This window comes from Canis lupus, chromosome 25 (assembly GCF_048164855.1).
Source record: "Canis lupus baileyi chromosome 25, mCanLup2.hap1, whole genome shotgun sequence".
NCBI classification, from domain to species: Eukaryota; Metazoa; Chordata; class Mammalia; order Carnivora; family Canidae; genus Canis; species Canis lupus.
In genome coordinates, this window is record NC_132862.1 from 3,992,133 (window position 1) to 4,016,879 (window position 24,747).

The 24,747-nt window shown below is 45.0% G+C and overlaps 2 protein-coding genes and 1 long non-coding RNA gene across 20 annotated transcripts in view; 1 reads left to right on the forward strand and 2 right to left on the reverse strand.

Moving 5' to 3' along the window:
* ATF1 (activating transcription factor 1) overlaps positions 1-4,179 on the reverse strand; it is an 88,800-nt gene extending 84,621 nt beyond the window's left edge. For 3 of the 13 annotated variants that reach the window (XM_072797925.1, XM_072797935.1, XM_072797930.1), the window contains exon 1: positions 3,481-3,783. The gene's annotated coding sequence lies outside the window, so the exon portion shown is untranslated. Of the gene's footprint in view, positions 1-1,319; positions 1,586-2,704; positions 2,979-3,480; positions 3,790-3,906 lie in introns of those variants that run through there. The other 10 variants (XR_012017344.1, XM_072797928.1, XM_072797927.1 and 7 more) reach the window with 10 other exon arrangements.
* On the forward strand, positions 3,843-24,731 carry LOC140617099 (uncharacterized). The gene is made up of 3 exons (XR_012017345.1): positions 3,843-3,981; positions 20,326-22,288; positions 23,731-24,731. It is a non-coding gene; the product is annotated as an uncharacterized lncRNA (long non-coding RNA).
* The window catches only part of DIP2B (disco interacting protein 2 homolog B), a 220,652-nt gene continuing 212,841 nt past the window's right edge, over positions 16,937-24,747 (reverse strand). For all 6 annotated transcript variants that reach the window (XM_072797923.1, XM_072797922.1, XM_072797924.1 and 3 more), the window contains 2 exons: positions 22,854-22,977; positions 16,937-21,029 (listed from right to left, as the gene is read on the reverse strand). In XM_072797923.1, coding sequence (XP_072654024.1) covers positions 20,777-21,029; positions 22,854-22,977 — 377 coding nt within the window. In that variant the 3' untranslated portion in view covers positions 16,937-20,776. The remainder of the gene's footprint in view (positions 21,030-22,853; positions 22,978-24,747) is intronic.

Consider the following 24,747-nt stretch of genomic DNA (forward strand, 5'->3'; position numbering starts at 1 on the left):
TTCACTGTGACTCACTGATTTTTCCTCCATAACGGTATCATTAAGAAATCCTATATCTAATGGAAACTAACACAATCAACAAAACAATACACATTTCCTAGTAAAAGCCACTGCAGTCAGCAAATAAGACTTTGGACAATTATTACAACTGCATTTCCTATGGAAAATAAGATAGCCTATTTTCTATAATTTTTTAGAGAAGTCAACAAACCAGCTTTTTCCCCCAAAAACGAAAACAGCTTTATGGTTACATCTCATCATAAACAATACTCTAAATTTTTTAATGTCTGAGTATAATCTTCATGGCTCACTTTTTTCAGCTATTACTCCTAGAATTGAGGTTAAGATTAACAATCTGTTAAAAAATGGCTCAACGCAGAATAAACTGTACGTGTAGAAAGGCATTTTCTATGAAAATAATGTAGCTCCTGGCAGCAGATGGAAGCTTAACATTAGACAACCTAAGTAGGGCAGAGTCACAGGGACAGTCAAATACAGCTTCAAAAGTGCCATCAAGGGGAACCAATTTGGGAGGCTGAGAAACTGCAGTAGGCTGTATCTTGTTGACGTATAAAGAATATAAGTAAAAGACATGGTACTTCTTAAAAAACTTGCACAGAAAGGAATATTGTATTCTAAGCACTAAAGAACTTTTTTATATATCATTTTCTGGATTCCCTAATTGAGAGATGTATAAATTGAGGCTCAAGGAAATTGTCACTTTAACTATGGATCTCGCAGTAAGATATGAATACAAGACCTGAAGCCAGAACTATTTTAACCCCAAATCCAGGTTTTTTTATTCCATGCTTCCCTCTTCCTCTAACATTGCCAACTTATCCATCTGGCAAACTCCTATTATTCTTTTCAAGGTTCATCCCAAACATTAAGTTCCCAACCGCTCCAGGTCCTTCCTACTTTGTGCCCTGAACATATTTCTAATGAGGTCACCTAACACTCTGGACTGTGTTTACTGGCATGTCTGTTTCCCCCAGTCTTTTTTTGTTGTTGTTCTTTCCCCCAGTCTTAAGGTGTCTAAGGATAGGGCCTGTATCATGTGAATGTATGCTCTGTGCCCAACAGAGAACCTCATGTATGCAGTAAACAATCAACGTCAACAAAAACGGTATCCTCATTTGATGAATGAAGGTCTTAGTTTCCTCACCTATCAAGAATACTGAACTATGATAAGCTTGAGGGTAAGGAGCCTCTTGCTCGACGTTTCCACAAGTGAACTAACTACCTCCTCTCAAAACTTCCTATTCGTCATACTGAATTTCCATCAGATCTTCACCTGTGCCTGCCTTGCTTTCCCTTACCTTCAGGTTTTCACATACGCCATTCCCTCTGCCACAAACAGTATTCCCCTTCTCTTCGGGTGGCCTATGCCTTTGAGTTATTTATTCTTCCAGGCAATCTTTCCCGACTCCCGCAGACTAGTTGAGAGGCTCTGGCGATATCTCCACGGCACATGTCGCCCCCTCTTCTCATGGCACTTATCCCAGGATTGTAATGGCCTGTTTTCTGTCTTGCCACCAGAATGCAAGCTCTAGGGAGCCAAAGACCATATCCTGTTCCCAAAATAGCACTAATACCTTGCACACTTATTAACGTTGAATAAATCAATGTGTTTAGTTGGCTTTGTCTAGCTACAGATAAAAATAATGGCCAAAAAAATATATTTAGACAATTGCTTCAACTTGGCTTTAGAATCAGGAGAGTTCAGGCACCAAAAGAATGCTACTTTCCAGTTAGAAATTCATTAAGTAGGATAACAAGCGAAGAAAAGGCATTTTTAGACGGGACTACCACCTACTGGTGATACAGTAGTAGCGTACAGATGTACCACAGACCAAACAAAACCTTAAAGGATAACTACAAATAAGAGAACCTATTGAGCGTTAGGACCACTGTACTGATTCCAACTGGGACTCCGAGGTGCATCACAAAACCTACAAGGAAAAATAGCATTTTATTTCTGTTGATAACAAAAGTCTCAAGACAAAAACGCATTCTGCAAACATAACCCAACACAGCATACAAACTCTCACCACAGCCTAGGCCTGTCTGACAAAGATGCTTGTCAAATCTACGCTGAAAGAGCCTCAGAAGGGTACGCTCAACGGGGATCACAGGTATCCCCCCACACTTCTCGAAAATTCGTGTTACACCACGTCACTCTGTAACTAAAAACCTGCACTGGTACCTGATTTCACTAACCGAAAGAAATCTTTAGGAGATTTTCACTTTCAGGAAAAAAAAAACAAAGAGTCACCACAGCATTCGGCGTTGGTCGGTCTCGCAGCCAGCCGTTACAGGGGCGGCCCGGACCCCAACAGCCAGACGGGGCTGCCAGGCTCCGTCCCCCACAACTACGCTCAGCCCCTCAGCACCGAGTCTCCACAGCCTGGAACCGTGTGCGCGCGCGGGCGTCGCGGCTTGGTCTCCGTTCAGTGAGTGAGAGGTGTCCTGAGGTATCAGAAAAGCCCGAGAGAAAGTCTTTTCGGGGTCTGAGAACCCTGAACTTTTTTCTTTTTTTTTTTTTTTTTTCCCCCCGTATGAATTAACGGTGATGGCATCTTCGCTTTGGGCCACTTCTTCCAGGGAAAGGTTTCACAGGAACGCCCTTTCTGATGGCCGAGGGGACCCGCGCTGGCCCACGGTTCCTCCGGGGCCAACAAAATCGCCACTACGTGACACCTACGGTAAATCTGACGCCGATCAAGCCGCACGCTCCGGCGTGTAGCCGGCGGCGGGAAGTGCCACGCTCAGATTCACGATTCACGAGAAAATCAGTCTCCTCGGGTGAGGCTCCGTCCGGACGCCAACAGAGGGGCCGCGGTCACCGCACGCTGTCCTTCCTCGCCCACCAGCTACAGCGTCCCCTCGCGGTGCCGGGCGCCGGCGTCCTCGTCACCCCCCCGCCGGACTGGAAGCCTCCTGCGGGTCGGCGCGGCGCCGGCCCTCCGCCCGCCCGGCCAGGCACGCCGCGTACGCCGGGGCTCCCCGGCGGACAGAACCGGCCTCGAGCAGCTGGGCGGAAACGGCGCGGAGGCCAAGGCCACGCCGCCCTCCCCGCCCGACCCCGAGACCTTCGGCGGAGGGCGCTCGCCTTGGGCCGCACCGGGGCCGCTTCGGAGGCGAGAGCCAGCCCCGGCGGGAGGTCTCCGGGCTTATTTTGGTTGTGCGGAGCGGGACGGTGGGGGGGGGGGGTGGCGGGAGGCACCGGAGGCCGACGACCGACGGGGAACAGCCGCGCCAGGCGCGAGAACCGGAAGGGCGCGCGGCCGGGGGACCGCGGGCAGCCCCTCCCCCTTCCGCCGCGCGCCCTCCGCGCCCCTCCCCCACCGCGGCCGCCGCGGGCGCGCGACCCCCAGCTCGGCGCGAGACCTGGCTCGGCGTCCCCACCGGCGCCGGGTCCCCGCGCCCTCCCCGTGCCCCGGGACGCGGGAACACGTCCCACCCCCGCCCCCTGCTTACCTGTGGCTGCCGCCTCGCCGCTGTCCGGGGCGGGAACTTCCACTCCCCCCTCCCAGGTGGATCCGAGTTCTCTGCCCACTCCCCCACCCCCTCACGCGGCGGGGGACGTGCCTGTGTCTTAGGGGTCAGGCGGCGCGGGGAGAACCAGTGTCACGTAACAGCCAACTGTCCTAGGCTACCGTTTCCTCGGCAGTCAGGGCCGCCACTGGCGGCATGATCTACACCAGGCCGGGGGCGGGGGAGGAGAGGGGGCACCACTGAGTCAGTGAGCGTGGGGGGTGAGGTTAAGGCGGGCCCCCGTGCGGGCCGCCGTCCTACGTCACCGCGTTGCTCACGTGACGCGCCGCCATCTTGCGCCCGCTCTCTCCGACTGCCAGGTGTGTCTCCTGGCGCTCTTCCCTAGGAGAGGGTGGAGGTGATGGTTACCTGGACGTCAGTTTTCGGAGGCCCTCGCCAACCTGGTGGTGTCAGGACGCCATCGACCTGGGGCAGTTTTCATCGGTTAGTGGCGTCGCTCGCAGCTCAGCTCCTGAGGCGGTGAGACCCGGAGCCGTCGTCCCCGGCCGCACGGCCGCCTCACCTGGCCGGACCCTGTAGTGAGCGGATTGAAGCTCGGAGGCCGGCGCTTCTCCTCGGCTCTTAGTTCACTCAGCCTATTTTTAACCCCGTAAAATTGCATTGAGCTGCATCCTTTATCCCACGTGAAAGGATTTTCTCCAAAGACTGACGTCACACACACACCGTGCAGGCGGCTGTGTTGAGCTCCCCTAGGGGTGTGACGCCGGGAACCGATCGGACGCCACTGTTGAAATGGAGCGTTGTAAAGTGACATGTGACGCTTTCATTTTAGCACGTTGCAAAAAACTTCAAAAAACACTTTTAAATGTGTGTCTACGGTTCTGGAGAAGGGATTATGCATTATTCGGATATTTCTTTTTGCCTTTATCCATTTCCTTGCAAAATGTTATTTTATGGCTTTATAGTGATAACACATGATAAATGATAAGCTTTTTAGTGTCTTGACAAAATAAGTCCCAGGATTTTTCTTTTTTAAATAGATTTTTATTGATTTGTTCATGAGAGACCCAGAAGCAGAGACACAGGCAGAGGGAGAAGCAGGTTCCTCAAGGGGAGCTGGATGTGGGACTTGATTCCCGCCCTCTGGGGTCACGCCCTGAGCCAAAGGCAGACCCTCAACCGTTGAGCCACCCAGGTGCCCGAGTTCCAGGATTTTTTTTGTGTGGAGTTTTCCTAGTTTGAGGTTTCCGGTGTAGGAAACTGGTTTAGTGGTAGGGCCCTTACTGGTCTTAACCTTTAAGGCCAGATAACGTGGTTTAAAGCTTAGGAGTTACCTTCCAGACACTCCAAAGAACTCACTGAGGTTTAGCTAATGCCATTCATACAGCAAACGTTGATTACCTACTTAAAACCTAAAACTGGGATTGCCTTTTTTTTTTTTTTTTTTTTTTAGATTTTATTTATTTATTCATGAGAGACACAGAGACACAGGCAGAGGGAGAAGCAGGCTCCATGCAGGGAGCCCGACGTGGGACTCAATCCCTGGTCTCCAGGATCACGCTCTGGGCTGAAGGTGGCTCTAAACCGCTGAGCCACCCGGCTGCCCGATTTTCTATTTTTGACCAGGCAAATTACCCAAGTCCCTCTAAACTTGTCTTGTTAACAAAATTGGGAAGCGTATAATGCTCAAGCCATGAACCATTTAAAAAATCAAAATGTCGTATACCATAGGAAAGCAAAGTGTCTTATAAAGGTGAGTGAGGAAGAGGTTCTCGGACATTGGCATTTCCTAATTAACAAAACCCAGTATCAGTCATTCTGGAAACCAGAATATTCATGTCTGGAAGGCAGGCTGTAAGTTTACTGTTGTTTTGTGTTTGGTTGTTTCTTCCTTGAAAATCAGAATGCTTAAAAGAATAAAGAAACTTCCTTGAACTTCCAGAAACTTCCTTGAAACTCAGAATGCTTAAAAGAATAAAAAAAAAAAAAAAGAATAAAGAAACTCAGAATGCTTAACAAATATTGGTCAGTTAAGGAGGGATGGGGGGACTGAAAAGTGTTACCATCAAAAGAAACAATTTTACGGAAACCTTCAAACTGCATGGACTGCTTCCTCTTCAGTGCCTCTTCCACCTTTTAAGCATCTTAAGTTTAAATCATACTAACTACACTGTGCAACACTGCCACTTACAAATATTCCTACCAATGCTTGTTTGTCATAGAAGTGTCACCTGCTGTACTTACCACTCTTCTGAACCTTGAAGAATAACTATAGAAGAAAAAAGAAGTCTTGGTTATGACACACACAGTTTTGTCTGAATAGTAAGAGTTTATAAACCAGATGGACAGGTCTTTGCCTTTAGAAATGAGGAAATGAAGTGAAATAAAATAACAACTTTCAAAAGCCAAAGGTAATTATTTAAAATAAACATCAACCCAGTGGTGACACCTATTTGGTTCTTCTGGTGCACTCTTTTATAGTTAAAGAGGGAGACGTTTGGGACACCTGGATGGGTCAGTGGTTGAGCAGCTGCCTTCAGCTCAGGTCGTGATCCCTGGCTCTGTGATTGAGACCCTTATTGGGCTCCTGGGATTGAGTCTGCTTCTTTCTCTGCCTATGTCTCTGCCTCTCTCTCTCTGTGTCTCATGAATAAATAAATAAAATCTAAAAAAAAAAAAAAGAGGAAGAGACATTTAAGAGATGGGTTTAATAATACTGTCTATCCTGTAAGGTTTTGTAGATTGAACAAGTTTAATACATGTAAAGTTAGAGCAGTCCTGGCACAGAGTAAGAACTAAATGTTGGGTATTAATATGGAAGATACTATAGTGTAACCACTGGAAACTTAGCTAAAAACCGTTAAGAGCTACACACCCTAAAAAGCTTCATATGTTAAAAGGATGGAGCTGGAGTGGAGAACTCGAGAGCCATGAACCCGTGTTTGCAACAGTTCACCTCTCAAAAGGCAGAAATTATTTAAAGTTAATAGTTGTTGGCTTTATGATCTAAACAATAGGCTTAATTGTCCTTGTTTTTGTTTGTTTTGTTCTTATTTAATATTCCAGGCTAAAGGCACAGGAAAACCTAACCAAAGATAGTTACTTTTCTATCTTTGAAAAGATAGAAAGGGGTTGTATGAACTACAACCACACTGTTTCAGAGTAGTCAGCTCCCTACAGTAAGTTGCAATAGTTAACATCCGTCACCACACATAGTTACTTTTTTTTTTTTTTTTTTAATCTGAGGAGAATTCTTGACTGGAATAGAAAAGGACACATTTGTCAAGTCAATGGCTACATACCAGGTGCCTGAGACCATTTTAATCTGATTTAGCAAAGATATCAGATCAGGTATGATGGCTTCAATTGAGGCTACTATTTGGTTAAGCTTGCACTGGTGTACTGTCATCCTCCAGGATTCCTGGTGTATTAAACAGCTTAAACAGGGACTGTTAATTACCTCTGAATCCTGACATCCTTACAGGGCACTAATCTCCCCATTCCCCTCTGAGATGCGATATTATTGTTACCGATTCATTGTTTGGCTGAGTTGGGAGCAGTTTCAGAAGTTCTCCATTTCGGGCAGCCCCGGTGGCACAGTGGTTTGGTGCTGCCTGCAGCCTGGGGTGTGATCCTGGAGACCGGGGATCGAGTCCCATGTCGGGCTCTCTGCATGGAGCCTGCTCCTCCCTCTGCCTGTGTCTCTGCCTCTCTCTCTCTCTCTGTGTCTCTATGAATAAATAAATAAATTAAAAAATAATAATAAAAAGAAGTTCTCCATTTCTGGGCTTTCAGTTCTATTCCATTGATTGATAAGTCTAGCCTTATGCCAGTACCATTAGCTCTGTAGTAGGTTTTGAAATATGAAAGTGTTAGTACTCCAACTTTGTTCTTTTTCAAGATTGTTTTGACTTGGGGCACCTAGGTGGCTCGGTTGATTAAGTCTGTCTTTGGCTTATTTCATGATCTCATTGTCCTGGGATTGAGCCCCATGTCGGGCTCCTTGCTCACCAGGGAGTCTGCTTGTCCTACCCTAACCCCTGCTCGTGCTCTCTCTCTCAAATAAATAACCTTTATTTAAAAAAAAGATTATTTTTACTTTTCTCTCTCTTATTTTCATACATTTCCATATGAATTTTAGGATCAGCTTATCCACTTCTGCAAAATAGGCATCTGGGATTTGAGAGAGATTGCATTGAATCTGTAGATCAATTTGGAGAGTATTGCCATCTTAATGATATTAAATCTTCCAATCCAGGAACATGGATTTCCATTTTATTTATTTATTTTTAAGGATTTTATTTATTCATGAGAGACACAAAAAGAGAGAGGCAGTGACATAGGCAGAGGGAGAAGCAAACTCCCTGTGAGGAGCCCAATGTGGGATTCAATCCTGGTATTCCAGGATCATGCCCTGAGCCGAAGGCAAACACACTTAACCGCTGAGCCACCCAGGCATCGCGACTTTACATTTTAGATCTTAGTTTCTTTCAATGATTTTGTAGTTTTCAGTATATGTTGGCAGTTTCATTAAATTTATGAAGTATTTTGTTCCTTTTGATGCTATATTAAATATAATTTTATTTTATTTTATTTTTTTTAATGATAGTCACACACAGAGAGAGAGAGAGAGAGAGAGAGGCAGAGACACAGGCAGAGGGAGAAGCAGGTTCCATGCACTGGGAGCCCGACGTGGGATTGGATCCCGGGTCTCTAGGATCGCGCCCTGGGCCAAAGGCAGGCGCCAAACCGCTGCGCCACCCAGGGATCCCTAATTGTTTTTTTTAAAGATCTTATTTATTTATTCATGAGAGACACACACACACAGAGAGGCAGAGACACAGGTGGAGGGAGAATCAGGCTCCATGCAGGGAGCCTGACGTGGTACTCAATCCCGGGTCTCCAGGATCAGGCCCTGGACTGAAGACAGCGCTAAACTGCTGAGCCACTCAGGCTGCCCCTATAATTGGTTTTTAAATTTCGTTTTTTGGAATGTTCATTGCTAGTAAATAGAAATAAAATAGATATTTTTATATTGATCCTGTATTCTGCAACCTTGTTGAACTTGTTTAACAGTTTATATGTAGGATTTTGTATATACAAGTAATTTCATCTGTGAAATGACTAGAGATAGCTTTAATTCTTCCTACCCAATCTGGATGCCCTTTTTCCCCCTAAGTGCCCTCAATAGAACCTCCAGTACAATATTGAATAAAAGTGGTGAGAACAGACTTTTTCCATTGTTTCCAACCTTAGATAAAAAGCACTCAATTTTCACTATTAAGTGTTGTATAAATGGTGAGTTTTTCATTGATGGTCTTTATTAGATTGAGGGGTCACCTTCATCTTTGAAGACTTTCACTGGATATAGAACTCTGAGTTGACAGTTTTTTTCTTCCAGCACTCTAAATATATTGCTCTGTGTTCTTCTGGCTCCTGTGATTTTAATTGAAAAATTGGTTATCATTTATGCCATTTTTCTCCTACATATAATGTGTCACTTTTACTTGGCTTCTTTGAAGACTTTTGGTTTATTGCAGTGTAGCAGTTTGCCCATGATTATGCCTACATGTGATTTTCTTTCTTTTTTAGAAATTTTTAATTTTCTAATTTTTAAATATTTTATTTGTTTGAGAGAGAGAGAGTGGATCCCTGGGTGGCTCAGCGGTTTCGCACCTGCCTTTGGCCCAGGGCGCAATCCTGGAGTCCCGGGATCGAGTCCCACATCGGGCTCCTGGCATGGAGCCTGCTTCTTCCTCTGCCTGTGTCTCTGCCTCTCTCTCTATGTCTATCATAAATAAATGAAAATAAATCTTTAAAGAGAGAGAGAGAGTAGAGAGAAGGAGTAGCAGAGGAGAGGAATAAGTGGACTCTGTGCTGAGTACAGAGCCCAATGTAGGGCTCGAACTCAAAACCCTGAGATCATGACATGAGCCAAAATGAAGAGTATGATGCTTAACCAACTGAGCCACCCAGGCACCCCTACATGTGGTTTTCTTTATACTGCTTGGAGTTTCTTGAGCTTCTTCAGTCTGTATATTTATGTCTTTCCAAATTTGGGGAGCTTTTGCCAGTATTTCTCCAAGTACTTTTTATGTCCCACTCTCCATCTCATCTTTGTGGAACTGCAATTGCAGACATGTTAGACTGCTTGATATTTTCCCACAGGACTCTGAGGTTGAATTTTTTTCCTCCAGCCTTTTTTCCCTGTTCTTCAGATGAGATTGTCCATTGATCTATCTTCAAGTTTGCTTATTCTTTATTATAGTATCTTCAGTCTGCTGTTCGGCTCATGAAGTCCTTGAGTTTTTCATTTCAATTATTGTATTTTTTCAGCTCTAGAATTCCCACTTTTCTTTTATAGTTTCTGTTTCTCTGCTAGATTCCTTATCTAGGAATCCCTTATCATCCATTGTGCTTACATTTCCCTTTAAATCTCAGTGTATATGTAATAGCTGATTTAAGGCTCTTGACTGCCAATTGCACATCTGCGTGATCTTGCAGTTGGTATCTATTGACCGATTTTCTTTTCCCTAGCAAGCATAGATGATATTTTTCTGTTTCTTCACATTTCTATTAGTCTTATTACTGGAATGAATTATATTGCTTTAGAGAGTGATTTTTATTTCAGAAGGCAGTTAATTTGAGAGGACTTAATTTCCAGTGTTTTTCTTCTGTCATGGACAATGGCTGAAATTTCTTTCTGCTCAGCTCTTTCAATTTCCAGCTGCTTCCTCCCCCACGCACCCCCTCCCCACCAAGAACTCTGGTTTTTTTTCCATATAATTTAGTCTCCAGGCAAAGATATTGACACATTCTATATGCAGATAGGGCTTAGACCTTCTGGGGCTCTCTCCCTTCATAGATTTCCCACCTAATGACTCTGGCTTCCCTGCCAACATGGAGCTGTATCCTTTTACACCTTACGCCAGTAGGCAGTGGTTATCTCTCAAGCTGCTTGGAATTATGGCGATGTCCTCAGACAAGAAAAATCACAAAACATGTAAATGTCACATTGCATTTCACCTTTCAAAAGTAGTTACTCTCCAATTTCTGTCTTCTGTGGGTCATTTTCCAGTGCTTTCAAGTACTTTAAAAAATATTGTTCAAATTTTAAAAATTCTATCTCTGGGAGGATTAATCTGACCAAGTTATTCCACCATTTTCATAAACTAGAGGCTCATGCCATTGATTTTTGTTTATTCTGTATTCAGCAATCTTTTTTTTTACTCAACAATCTAATAAACTCCTATTTGTTTATATATTAGTAGATTCTCTTGTATTTTCTATATAGACTAGCATATCATCACCAAATGTTTTTGTTCCTTTGTATCCCATTCATATAGCTCACTTCTTTCTAGCCAATGTGCTAGTTATCATCTCCAGCACAATGCTGAATGGAAAGTGAGCATCCTCATTGTAGTTTTGACTTTCATGGTAGTGCTTTTCAACTGTCATCATTAAGTATTCTGTACTGTAGGCTTTTGATAGTTCTATCAGTTCAAGAAGTCTCTTTCTGTTCCTTGCTTGTGTAAATGTTGAGGTTTATCTTGTTTTCCCTTAATCTATTGAGATGATCTCATGATTTTCACCTTTAAGCTGTAAATAAAATTTCTTGTATAGATTTTTCTGATACTTAACTATCTTTGGTCTGACCCTCCTTCAACCTCATCTGTTATTTCTTACATACTACTGGGTTTGATTTGCTATTGTGGAAGATTGTATTTTCTGGTACAGTATCTCCACATATATCCACCCCAGTGTTTCCCATTCCATTTGCTCTTTTGCAATGTGACTTTGCCTCCATCTCAAGACATAGAGTCATCTCCTTGAATCTGGGCTGAGCAGTAGAATGCAACTGAAGTGGTGTATGACCTCCAAGCGTGGATGAGAAGTTCACAGTCTAACATGCTCTCCTTATGTTTCTTTCTTTTTTAAAATTTATATTCAGTGCCAACATATAACACCCGGTGCTCATCCCATTAAGTGCTCTTCTTCATGCCCATAACCCAGTCACTCCTCCCCCGCCTCCTTCCACAACCCTTTGTTTTCCAGAGTTAGGAGTGTCTCATGGTTTGTCTCTCTCTCTAATTTTTTTCCTATTCAGTTTCCTTCCTTTCCCTATACTCCCTTTCACTATTTCTTATATTCTGCATATGAGTGAGATCTTGTGATGATTGTCCTGATTGACTTATTTCACTTAGCATAATACCCTCCTGTTCCAACATGCTGAGGCAAATGGTTGGTATTCGTCTTTTTTGATGGCTGAGTAATATTCCATTGTATATTTATACCACATCTTCTTTATCCACTCATCTGTTGAAGGACATCATGGCTCCTACCACAGTTTGGCTATTGTGGACATTGCTGCTATAAACATTGGGTGCAGGTGTGCTGGCGTTTCACTGCATCTGTATCTTTGAGGTAAATACCTAGTAGTGCAATTGCTGGGTCGTAGGGTAGCTAGGTCTATTATTAACTTCTTGAGGAACCTCCACACTGTTCCAGAGCAGCTGTACCAGTTTGCATTCCCACCAACAGTGCAAGAGGGTTCTCCTTTCTTCACATCCTCTCCAACATTTGTTGTTTCCTGTCTTGTTAATTTTAGCCATTCTCACCAGTGTAAAGTGGTATCTCATTGTGGTTTTGATTTGTATATCCCTGATAGCCAGTGATGTGGCGCATTTTCTCATGTGCTTGTTGGCCATGTGTAGGTCTTCTTTGGAGAAATGTCTGTTCATGTCTTGCACCCATTTCATGACTGGATTGTTTCTTGGGTGTTGAGCTTGAGAAGTTCTTTATAAATCTTGGATACTAGCCCTTTATCTGATACACGTCTATGCTACCCAGAACAATTTATACCTTCCATATAATCCCTATCAAAATACCATGGACTTTCTTCACAGAGTTGGAACAAATGATCTTAATATTTGTGTGGAACCAGAAAAGACCCCAAATAGCCAGAGGAATGTTGAAAAAGAAAACCAAAGCTGGGGGCATTACAATCCCAGACTTCAAGCTATATTACAAAGCTGTAGTCATCAAGACAGTGTGGTACTGGCACAAAAACATATAGATCAATGGAACAGAATAGAGAACTCAGAAATGGACCTGCAACTCTATGGGGGTCATTTGGTCAACTCATCTTTGACAAAGCAGGAAAGACTGTCCACTGGAAAAAGGACAGTTTCTTCAACAAACGGTGTTGGGAAAATTGGACAGCCACATGCAGAAGAATGAAACTAGACCATTCATTCTCTTACACCATACACACAAACTCAAAATGGTTGAAAGATCTAAATGTGAGAATCCATCAAAATACTAGAGGAGAACACAGGCAACAACATTTTTGAACTTGGCCACAGCAAAGTCTTGCAAGACACATCTGTGAAGGCAAAAAAGAACTATTGGGGGCAGCCCCGGTGGCCCAGCGGTTTAGCACCTGCCTTCAGCCCAGGGCATGATCCTGGAGACCCGGGATCAAGTCCCATGTCAGGCTCCCTGAATGGAGCCTGCCTCTCTCTCTGTGTGTCTCTCATGAATACGTAAATAAAATCTTAAAACAACAACAACAAAAACTATTGGGACTTCCATCAAGAGAAAAAGCTTCTGCACAGTGAAGGAAACAACAAAACTAAAAGACAACCAACGGAATGGGAGAAGATATTCCTGATGTTTCTTTGGAGGACCCAGCTGCATGTTCTATGAAGCCCAAGCTATAAGGAGAGGCCACATTGAAGTGCTTTGATCAATAGTCCCAATTGATCTTAGCCTTTATTATCCAAGCCTGGGTGTCAGATGTGTGAGTAAAGATGCCTAGATGATTACAGCCTGTATGATGACAGCTTCAAATCTTCCCCAGGCACTAGAGATTTTGCAACCAAGCCCAGACATTTTAGAGTAGAGATGTCATTCCTGCTGTGCTTTGTCCAGTTCATGATGCATAGAATGTGTTTGTATGGCTTTATGCCACTGAGTTGGGGTGGTATATTACACAGCAACCGAAACAGCTAAGTTTTATTTGTAATTTGCATTTTTTCACAAGGGAGATTGATTTTTTAAAAAGATGTTATTTATTTATTCATGAGAGACAGAGAGTCAGAGACACAGGCAGAGGGTGATGCAGGCTCCATGCAGGGAGCCCGACATGGGACTTGATCCCAGGTCTCCAGGATCACACCCTGGGCTGAAGGCGGTGCTAAACTGCTGAGCCACCCAGGCTGCCCACAAAGGAGATGGATTTATTTAAAAAGTGCCTCAAAAGAACAAACAACAAAAAACTGCCTCAATCTGATTTTGGTATCAAGAGGAGTTGGATTTGTCTCTTTCATTTTCAAATTGCATAGTTTATAGAAAATTGTCCATTTGAACAAATTTACTGCAAAATCACATAATCCTCTAAGAGTAAACAAAATATACCCTACCTGTAGCTATATTCTTTGTATTTCCTGCTAGTTGTGTGGTGTGCATACACACATGAATTTTGCTAGATATTTTACTGGATTATTTTTAAGAAATCAGCTTCTGGCTTTGTGAGTCTTTTCTTTTTTCTTTGTTTTCTTTTTATTAATTTGTTTCCCTCATTTCCTTCTTTCTATTTTCTTAGAGGGGCTTTTCCTTTGCTTAGTCGAATACGACTTATTTTTAGCTTTTGTTTTTTAAAAATGCATTTTATATATTTTAATGATTTTGAGAGAGAGAGAGACAGCGAGAGACCAAGCATGGGAAAGGGGAAAGGGATAGGAGAGGGAAAAGCAGAGTCCTTGCTGAGCAGGGAGCCTGGTGCGGTCCTTTAACCCAGGAGCCTGGCCGAAGGCAGACCTGAGCCGAAGGCATGGGATCATGACCTGAGATCATGACCTGAGCCGAAGGCAGACGCTTCACCAACTGAGCACCCAGGGGCCCTACGTGCTTTTAATATAAATTTCCTTTCCATCTGCTTCTTAGTAATTCCCATTATTTCCAGGTTCCATGTTGCATTTTGTCAGCTCTACCATGTTTACAGCAATTATTTCAGAAATGAGTGTTCATCTTCATTGACTGAGAACAGAAGTTCAGAAAAGTGAATGAGGTCATCAGGTGGGCCTCTGTCAACAGTCTACTTTCAGGATCTTGCCTCCATCCCAAAGTGCTTCCTCCCCTCGAGGGCCAATCCTTCGACTTGTTCTCGGAATCTCTGCCCCTCCTGCTTCCTTAAGGACATTTTTGGGTCAGTTATTCCTCACTGCCGTATCTGGATGTTTTCTCTTCTGGCTCTTTCCTCTGATGCAGGGATATTTTATTTCCATCTTTTTACAACAGCCTCCCTTGATTCTACATCCCTCATTTAACTACTGTACCACCTCTTTGCTGTGTGAAGAAACTTCTGGAAAGAGTAACCTGTTCAGGCACATTTCCCGTCACTTGTATTTTGAACCAGTTTTCCGGCTTCTGCCTCCATCACTGCAAATGAAACCACCCTGACCAAGGTCACCCGTGACCTCCCCACTGCCAAATACAGCAGATGCCAGTCTGTCATACTCCGCTTCACTGTAGTCTTCGGCATCGTCGACCACTCCCTCTTTAAGACTCTGTGATTTCTTTGCCCATGTTCTTTCTTGCTTTTGACCTTACCTCTCCAGTCATTCCCTCTCCCTTCTCCCTCCACCCGTCTTCACATGCTGTTGTTTCCCACAGCTCCATTATTGATCCTTTCTTCGCTCTACATGATCTTCCTTGGCAACATCATCCACTTCCCTGGCTTCAACTACCGTCTTTAAAAGGAGGCCTCCCAAATATCTAGTTCATGCCAGAGCTCTCTTGAGGCAGACATCAAAATATTGAGCCGCCCATTGAACGCATTCACTTGTTTGTGCCACAGCACCTCAAATGAACATGACCAAAAGGGAGCTTTTTCCCCCACCTCTTCTTCCTCTTTTGTTTCCTACCTGGTAAACAGCCCTACATTTTTTTTTTTTTTTAAGATTTTATTTATTTACTCATGAGAGCACAGAAGGAGAGGCAGAGACATAGGCACAGGGAGAAACAGGCTCCCTGGGGGGATCCTGATGCGGGACTCGATCCCAGGACCCCGGGATCACGACCTGAGCCAAAGGCAGATGCTCAACCGCTGAGCCACCCAGGTGCCCCTCTACCTAACTTCCTAAGGAGTTAATTTGGATTCCTCCTTCCTTACCCTGAATATCCAGCCACTGAGATCTTACCACCTCCCAAGTTTGCTCGCATTGCCTCCTCTCCATCCTGTCACTGCCTTGGCTGAAATGCTCTTGCTCTGTCACTGCAATTTCCACAAAGGCCTCCCAGCTGGTCTCCCTGCCTTGGGTTTCATCCTTCCCTACCCACACCGATCCATTTTCTATACCACGTATATTATTCCCTTGCTATCAACCCCTCATGGCCTTTTTAGTCCTCTGGATGAAAGTCCAAAATTCCTAGCATGATACATAAGGCCCTTGGTGATCTGTCCTTGGCTCAAGCCTCCACAGATAATTATCTTTTCCCCCCCTTCAGACCCTCCATCCTAATAATGAATTGTAGTTCCCAGGAAATGCAACTTTGCTCTTCTGCTTGTTGCTTTATCTGGTTGTCTCATCCTTCAAAACCCAGTTCAGGGGCATCTGGGTGGCTCAGTCACTTAAGCATCTGCCTTTAGCTCAGGTCATAACTCAGGTCATAATCCCGGGGTCCTGGGATCAAAATCTCTAAAAAACCCCACAAAACACAAAAAAGCAAAACTCCATTCAGATGTTACCTGCTTCAGCCTGTATTCCTCATTATTCCCCCTCGTCACTGGAGTGGGTGCCTGCCCCACCTCTAGTCATAACCCTTAATATATTGTGCTGTTTTCCTGTATCTCCTTCAAAGCAATGACTTCATTTTCTCTCTGTAGCTTCAGTTCTTGTTGCTGTGCCTTGGGCCTAATGGATATGCATCCAATAAATGTTATGTTAGGTGAAAAAAATATCCCCAGCTACCTAAATAGCTCAGACGGTAGTAGTTCAAGGACCAGTTTTAATGTTGGAGAACTCACAATTTGATGGGCTCTCATCAAGTTTCCTGAAACCAAGAAAAGAAGGGCAAATGACTTACATGTTAGCAAAGGCCGAACTCCAGCCCCATTACAAATTAGAAAAAATAAAATTTATGATCCATAGTTTACAACTACCATATACCACATGGGTAGGAGGAAAGCCAAACTTTAATTGTTCCTGACAAAAGCTTCTTAGTTTTCAAAATGACCCTCTTGTGTTCCTTGATCTGTCTTCCTGTTACAGCACTGATTTACTATAACTTCAGATCTTTGTGTTCATTTTCCTTAGACCGCTCCAGGTAGCTTTGTCTTAGCATCTTTTTTTTTTTTTTTGTCTTTCCATCTTAAGTTAAATTTAAAATTTATCAGCTCCAATTTACCAATCCTCCCAATGTGTGAAGCATTAAACACAATCAAGCATCAATATTTATTAACACAAGACAAAGGAAACACATTCAATGAGTTAATAGAACACTGTCCTGCCAGATGTTAAATTTAAAAATGTATATCTAGTCTAATTTCAAATAAATAAAAAAACTTTATACATAATTACACAGTACTATAGTTTGAATTTGACACTGGTAAATATCTTGACAGAAAGTAAACAAAACATCGTTTAGGACTAAAAAATTATTCTTATACCTTTACACTCTTCCTGTGGACAAACAACATGGCCCATCTACACATACCTAAACCAGAAATGTTGTATGAATGATAAAGAAAAGGCCTATTGTGTATTTGGAGTACTGCAGCTCTTGCTCCAAATACTCTTGCTTTTATATCAAAGCAGACAACAAAAACAACACTAAGGCATAGGTCATGTTGGAGTTTGAGGGTGAGGTGGTAACTCCTCATTGCTTAGTCTAAAAGATTGCTGGATATTCAAGGAAAGTAATTTATTTGGCCAAGATATTGAGCACCATGCCTGGGGCAGAGACCTTAACAAAAAACCTAAGGCCTCGGGCCCTTTGTTGATTCAACAAAAGCGTTAAGCAAGCACTGCCCAGGGACTAAAGAAAAGAGACACACTCGCATCACCAGTAGACAGGCAATGGTCCCTAAACAGCCTGAGGCAGCACAGCTTCATGAGGAAAGGACTTGGTGGTGGTGGTGGTGGTGGTGGTGGTGGTGGTCTGGACCCGGCCCCCTTTCTGAGGCAGCAAGCAAAAAAAGGCTGTGGACTCACACCGACGCCCGTTAGCATGCCGGCCATTCCCAGGGTCTCCGTGATGCAGGTGACATCTGTGCAGCTCTAAGAATCCCTTGGGCTTCAAATTTTCCTGAGGCAGCCCCTTCCTCATCGACCTCAACTACTTCTATTTAGAGGCAGAAAGAGGTTCAGAAGCTGTTAGGTGAATGGATTTCTCTTAACTGAAATGGGGGGGGGGGGGAGGCTTGCTCTTATTTTCTTTTTCACAGGCATAAAAGAAAAACCCAGACTGTGTTCAGAGTTTTGGCTAGGCTGTTTCTATCAGCAGTAATGGCCTTCTGGGTCCGCCCCAAGAGTCCATTCTACCACAAAGGTTCTACTGACTGTGGGAAGGGCGAGAGCACTGTGTCATCAAGAGAAAGTTCTCCTATCCGAGTCTGTGAGAGACTAGACATTGAATCTACAGATGACCCCCTTGGACAGGCTAATGACTGGACTCTCTTCCCCTTCCAGAGGATACTCTACCGCAGTTCCTCACGAGACTCCCAAAGACACAGCTCAGCTTTCTTCTCTGGCTGTGGGGAATATGCAAAAGATCAATAGAGCAGCCACAAGGCGGAAAGCAGAAACTAAAGATAAATCAGAGGCCTGAGGACCTACAAATCCAGATGAACAGACCCGCGTAACTGGGAGTTGCCCATACTCTGAGGCTAATGGAGTATCTTATTTGAAAGAATGAGTGTAGATCACCTCTGCTCAATCCTGCAGCCACTAGCCACACGTGGCTACTGAAAACCTGAAATATGGGCAGTCTGAGCTGAAATGTGCTTGAGACACTGGATTTCAAAGACTTACATATCTGTCACTTTTCATGTTGATTTCACATGAAAATTATAGTATTTTTGATATAGCCAGTTAAATAAAATATACTAAAGTCAATTTCACTCGTTTCTTTTTACTTTTTAAAATGCGGTTACTAGAAAATTTAAAATGACCGGCGTGGCTCACATTATATTTCCAGCAGATGCCCTAACTTGTGTAGTAAGAATTTTTAAAGCAACCCATGGGATAAGACTCTGCCTATATTTTTTTCTTGGAACTTGTGGATTATGGAGATTATAACTATTTAATCCTCAGGATCCCTTGCTTTGTTAGTGAATCATTAACAACTACTGGAAGAAAATTACTTTCCAAATAAGCAGGCTGGTTTTTTTGTAAACTGAACCGTAGCTAGTCACTGGGATTTCTTGCCCCAATGTAAGTGCTTTTTTCCTGTACACCTTAGAACCTCTTCCATCATGTGTAAATTAATTCCATCCAATATGTCAAAAAAGAGATCTGGAACTGGAAAATGTCTTGAAGTCTGCCCTCAGTGGAGAAAAAACTGGGAGGAAAAGAGGCTTCTGTAAAAGGGAGGCAAGAAAGTGGCTTGGAGCCACGAGACTGAAGGGCAGCCCCCGAGAGTGACAAAGGGTCTGGGCTTTGCATTATAAACCGTATTTTCAGGGTAATTACAAGTCTTAAAAATTGTTTAAAAACATATTTAGTTTACATGATGTTACAGTGGGGTAAATAATATGTATTATTAAAATAGTCTAAATAAATATTTACACAATAGACCAGAGTGGGTCAAAGAGAACCATTCTGATTTAACAAGTTAACTCTGTTCACTTGGAGCTTTTCTTTTTTTTAAATTTTTAAAAATATTTCTGTAAGAAAAAAATAATAAAATTCAACTATATTCAAATACATGAAGTATCAGACCAAAGAAAGGAAACCGAGCCAGAGGCCAAACTCAGTCCCATGCTCAGTCCACTTGGCCTGGGCACCACAGTTATTTCAAAAGAGTTTCTTGCATACATAGGCTTCCCCTATTTCAGCATAAGCCTAGCTATTTTGGCAACCCAAATCGGTCAGTTTTGAGATCTGTAGCTATGTCACCTTTACAGTTTCATGTGACTGCCGATCCCACTGCCTTCCCAGCCTGTCATTCTTGTTCTTAAAATCCCTGCCCCCATGAACTGGAAGAACAGAGGACACTCTTCAGTTTTCCAAAAAGAGAAGCTACATGTATAAACTGTAGACGCAGTTGACAATGGGCCTGGAAAAAGAGGAAATCCTAAATTCTTACATAGTCACTCTAAATTTGAAACACAGTTTCAACACCGGGGGCCAGAGTGAGTTATTGTGGTTCCTTAGGATAGGGTGGGATCTAATGAAGCTTAGCCTTTTCATAGCATTTTGATTTTTAAACTGAGATTTTTCAGGTTGAATTCTTAAAAGCTTAAGCTGATTCTGGGAATGCAAGCTTTAAAAACAAACATAGGCAGCTTTAGTTTATAAAATACATTAGCCAACAGAGACGTCGTACAATGTGCAGCGAAACCTGCCAACAATTTGCACTGTTTAGTTACCTATTCAATTACACTGCATTAAGAGAATATTGAAATTCTCTCCAAGTAGAAACGTTTCTACTTTTGTTGTCATGACTATACAAGCCAATTCTTCAACTTTTTTTTTTTTTTTTTAGCTGAATTGTGTGTATTCTTATTTACACGTTTAAAACACTGGTCAAAATGTTTTACTCTCAAGATTTATATATATAAAGTAACTCTCATATTCAGTGGATTATTTGATTTGCTTACAGGTCAGCGGAAAATAAGCTGAGCAGTTCCACGTTAACAAAACCTGCAGAATGTCCAGCTATGGTAAAATGGCAGAATACAGTACAGAGCGGGGAACTGTGGAGCTCCGACTACCTCTTCGTGTGAATTCATTAAACTCCCTTACAAAATTCTAAAACAGCATTAGATAAAAATACAAGTATATACAACAGATGAAAAAAATGCAACATGCATGTAATTGCTTTAGTGACGTGCTGCTCACGCTATGTCAAAGCTCATGACTGATGGGCTGTTAACATTTTTTTCATTTGCTACCACATGATTCCCCTTTCCTGTGTGTCCCACAGGATGAGATGAAGGATATAATGTAACCATCTCAGCTTATTTCACATCATTTGAAAGCTTGCCCCTAGTCACCGGTCTTTGGTCCTTGTGGTTTTTCAGGATGGCCCCCTGTAGTCCCCACAAGGCTGGTTACATGTTATAAGCCACATAGATGGGGTCTAACTGGTCAGCCAGGAAGCTGTCGCGGAGGTGCATCCTCTGCTTCTCTCCTCTGGAGTTGATGGGGATGACACCCGGGTCCACCACAACCACGACGCCAACGATGAGGTAATGCTCTTCCAGGACCACATTTGTCACTAAGGGAACCAGGTCCAGGGCCTCCTGTTCAGAGCCACACAGTTCTACAACCACCACCAGCAGGTTGGTCCACGTGAACACGGCACTGAAATTTCAATGACATTCAGTTAACAGGTCACTACGTTTACCAGGCATCGTTTATAGTCTCTGCTCAAGACTTAGCCCAATTCCCCGGAAGAGTGCCTTCTCTCTTGGATCCAACCAGAAGGCTCGCAGGCATGTCTGCAATATGTGACCTTGCCCTACGATCACAGCTGATCAGCTGAGCCAACCCCAGTCTCTTGGGGGTTTGGAAATGGGATTGGAAGTTGTTAGCTAGTAACATGAACTAAGCCCATGTGAAAGTTCTGGGGTAGCCAGGTGTCCAGAGAAGCACAGAGAATGGCTCTTCAGGGAAGGGAGAATGAAGTGAATGCCCAGAGGGCTCTAGAAAGTGTGAGGACAGTGGTTCCTGATGGCCTTCCCATCCCTTATTTCTATCTTTCTTGAGATCCACAGATACTTTTAGGAACCTCTAAGATAGCCAGGTATCTTTCACTTAAGTTCTTTTTTTTTTTTTTTTAAGATTTTATTTATTTACTCAAGAGAGACACAGAGAGAGGCAGAAACACAGGCAGAGGGAGAAGCAGGCTCCATGCAGGGAGCCCAGTGCGGGACTCGACCCCTGAATTTGGATCACGCCCTGAGCCAAAGGCAGATGCTCAACCGCTGAGCCACCCAGGGGTCCCTGCTTAAGTTTTTTTTAAAAGAGAGTTTGTTATTTGCAACTGAAGACCTTTGGCAAAGAGAATACTCTTAGGCCCAACAGGAAGGGAGTGGACTTCTCCTCATCTGCACTTAATGCCCCATATAGGCGTCTCTCCCATCGTGCCGTAAGGCAGAAAGTTGCCTTACATTGGATGGGACTGCGGGTGAGAAGGTAGGGCCTGACTTGTGGTATGCAACGTTAAACAGCTTTAAAAAACAGATTCCAATCATTAAAAAACATTTACACAATATTTAATTGCATTAAAAGTCAAAGGTTTAAAATTAGAGGCTGACGATGGCCCCTTTCTCTGTCTTGTTCTTATAATTCACGGGCATTGTTCGGGTCGGGGAGAGACTGACCAAAGTGAGAGGAAGATGCTGACAAAGAAGCATCTAGAATGCATGAGCCACCATGAAAAGAACTGCGGCTATTTAGTATGGGTTAGAAAAAGAAAAGGAAAGAAAAATGAAAAGAGAAAAGAAAAGAAAAAAAAAAAAAAACCAACAACCACCAAGAAAGGACACAGCTCATGAAAAATGTAGAAAAGAAACCGGACGGATTCTGTGTTGTCAGGAATCCAGAACGAAAGCCACAAGGTAAAAACTATAGAGTTTTAATTTTAAGGAAGTTGCAGTCAGTGTGAGGCTGGCTGTTCTTTGCTGGGATAACGTGGAGGGAATTCCTACACAGAGAGGGAGGCTGGGGAAGGTCGTGATGCGCCTTTTCATCTGCTTTCCATTTGACAGTTCGAGAAGCACATTCCCATTTGATCCTCCCCATAATTAGGAAATAGCACAGAAAGTACTTCACACGAGAAAAGCCGCCTACAAGGGAGAGCTGGCGTCAAGTCGGGTCTTTTGAGTCTAGAGTCATGGGTCTTTCCACCACATGACGCCGACTTTCTAGAGACAGAGTTAGATCTCTTCCGAGGTTAAGAATCTAGCAGCAGGAAGGACCGACTGCACAGAAGTTCCAGAGCCTGCCTCGGTCTCTCCGCGGGCCCATCTGCCACAGCAGACGGCGCCACGACAACAAAGAAGCGTCCGCTGATTTTCTTACCCTCCTTGGGGTTGTGGGCCTGCACTGGGGACGGACGTGGACCACGAGTCAGGCCTAAGGGACACTACGCTGCGGGGGAGCCCATCCCGGGAGGGACGTTACCATTCAGCGATGCTCCTGTGGATGCGGGACACCGAGGTCTCGATGTCAATCGGGTGGTACCGCAGTCCCCTCAGCTCCAGCGTCTCGTCCAGGGCTCCCACCACATACAACGCATCGTGACGCTCTGGCGGGAAGAAGAGAACCGTGGTTCATCACACGTAACGAGCGCAATGCAACGCGGGAGTCGAGGGCGCCAGGCCGGACTGCTGGCCACGTCCCGACCCCACTGCTCACCAGCTGCGAGACTGTGAGCAAACTCCTTAGTCTCTGGTCCCGTCTCCCCCTTGGTGAGGCGGAGAATGAGAGGCGGCTGAGTGTCAGATAATCCGTGTAGGGAGGGGACGCGATGCCTGGACCTTGTAAGTGCTAACAAACCCAACCCAACCCAGCCCTTAGCTATGATTAGGGCCCTGTGTCCCCGGAACTGTGTCCAGTGCTGGGAAGATGGAAACGTGATTCCTGCCTGAAGACACTGTCCAGCGGGGGTGGGGGGGGGTGGGGGGAGAGCAGCAGCGGACACCCCACAGGTGCTCCAGGGTGACTGCTGAGCCTCGTGCAAGGAGTGTGCACACCCCCTGCGCTCGGCTCAGGGTTCAGAGGGGGAAAAGCAGAAACTAGGTTGAGCTTTATCCTCTGGATAAAGGAATTAGCCAGATGACAGCTGGGGTGTGGGGGGGGGTGTGGGAAAAGAGGCTGTGAGAGCGAGAAGAGGGGAGTGCGCGCTGTTGCTCCTAGACCTCTGCAAGGAGTCCAGATACAGGGACTGGGGTTGCGGAGCGCGGACAGACTAGTCCTGGTTATTAGCAGGGTTTCTAATCTGGCTAGAACATGGCAAAGATATATATTTTTTAAAGATTTTTATTTGCTTATTTGACAGCACAAGCAAGGGGAGCAGCAGGCAGGAGGAGAGGGAGAAGCAGGCTCCTCACTGAGCAGGGAGCCTGATGTGGGGCTCGATCCCAGGACCCCGGGACCACGACCTGAGCCGAAGGCAGGCGCTTCACCGACTGAGCCCCCCGGGTGCCCTCCCCTTTTAATTGTACGCACACAGCACGTACATAAGGCCACACACATGGCTTATGTCTATGCAGAGACCGTGCTTTGAAGAGATGACTTTGCTAGGTCCACGGAATATGGTATTTTCAGGAAAACTGAGCAAACAAAGCGCCAGGAGCTGCTGGAGAGAAGGCTGAGGTCCCCCACCCCTAAGAAGAGCTCATGAAGAGCTGACTAGCTCGCAGGACAGAGGCACGGCGGGGACTCTCACGTTGCTTCTGCGAGCTGGGAAACCTGGTCATTCCCGTTGTCCAGGTGGCTGCGGGGAGGCTCCGTGGTCGCTCAGACTCACAAAGGAGACGGCGGAGGAGGATCCCAAACCAGGCACCTGCTGGGGTACCTCCGTCTCCCCCACTATGCTATCCTGCCTCCCCCGAGACGGGGGGCAACTAGGGACGCCGCTCACTGTGGAGCAGATGCAGGGAGTCCGGGGCAAGTGCCTTATCTGATCCTCGCTGCCGTGACGGTGCAGCCCGCGTGGCCGTCCCGTGTGGCCACCCGCCGCCAGGACGGAGGGCTCGAGGCCCGCAGCGGCGAGGCCCGCACAGCCACTGGGCGGAAGGTTCGGGCCGCCTTACCCCGGCGGGCAGCAGTCTCGCCTCCAACACCAGACGCAAGGGACAGAGCCTGGCAAGACGGCTCCTCCGCACTGACGCCTGCTCTCGGGGACCGGGGCAGCGCCCCGAGCCCGCCAGGGTGGAACGGCCGCGGGCCTCGGGGCAGGTGGCGGTGCCGACCCTTGGCCAGATGTACCCTGGGCCTGCGGGGCGAGGCCCACAAGGAATGTAAACGCCTGCGTGGGCTCAGGAGTAGCAGAAGGGAGCCGCCCCGGCGCGCA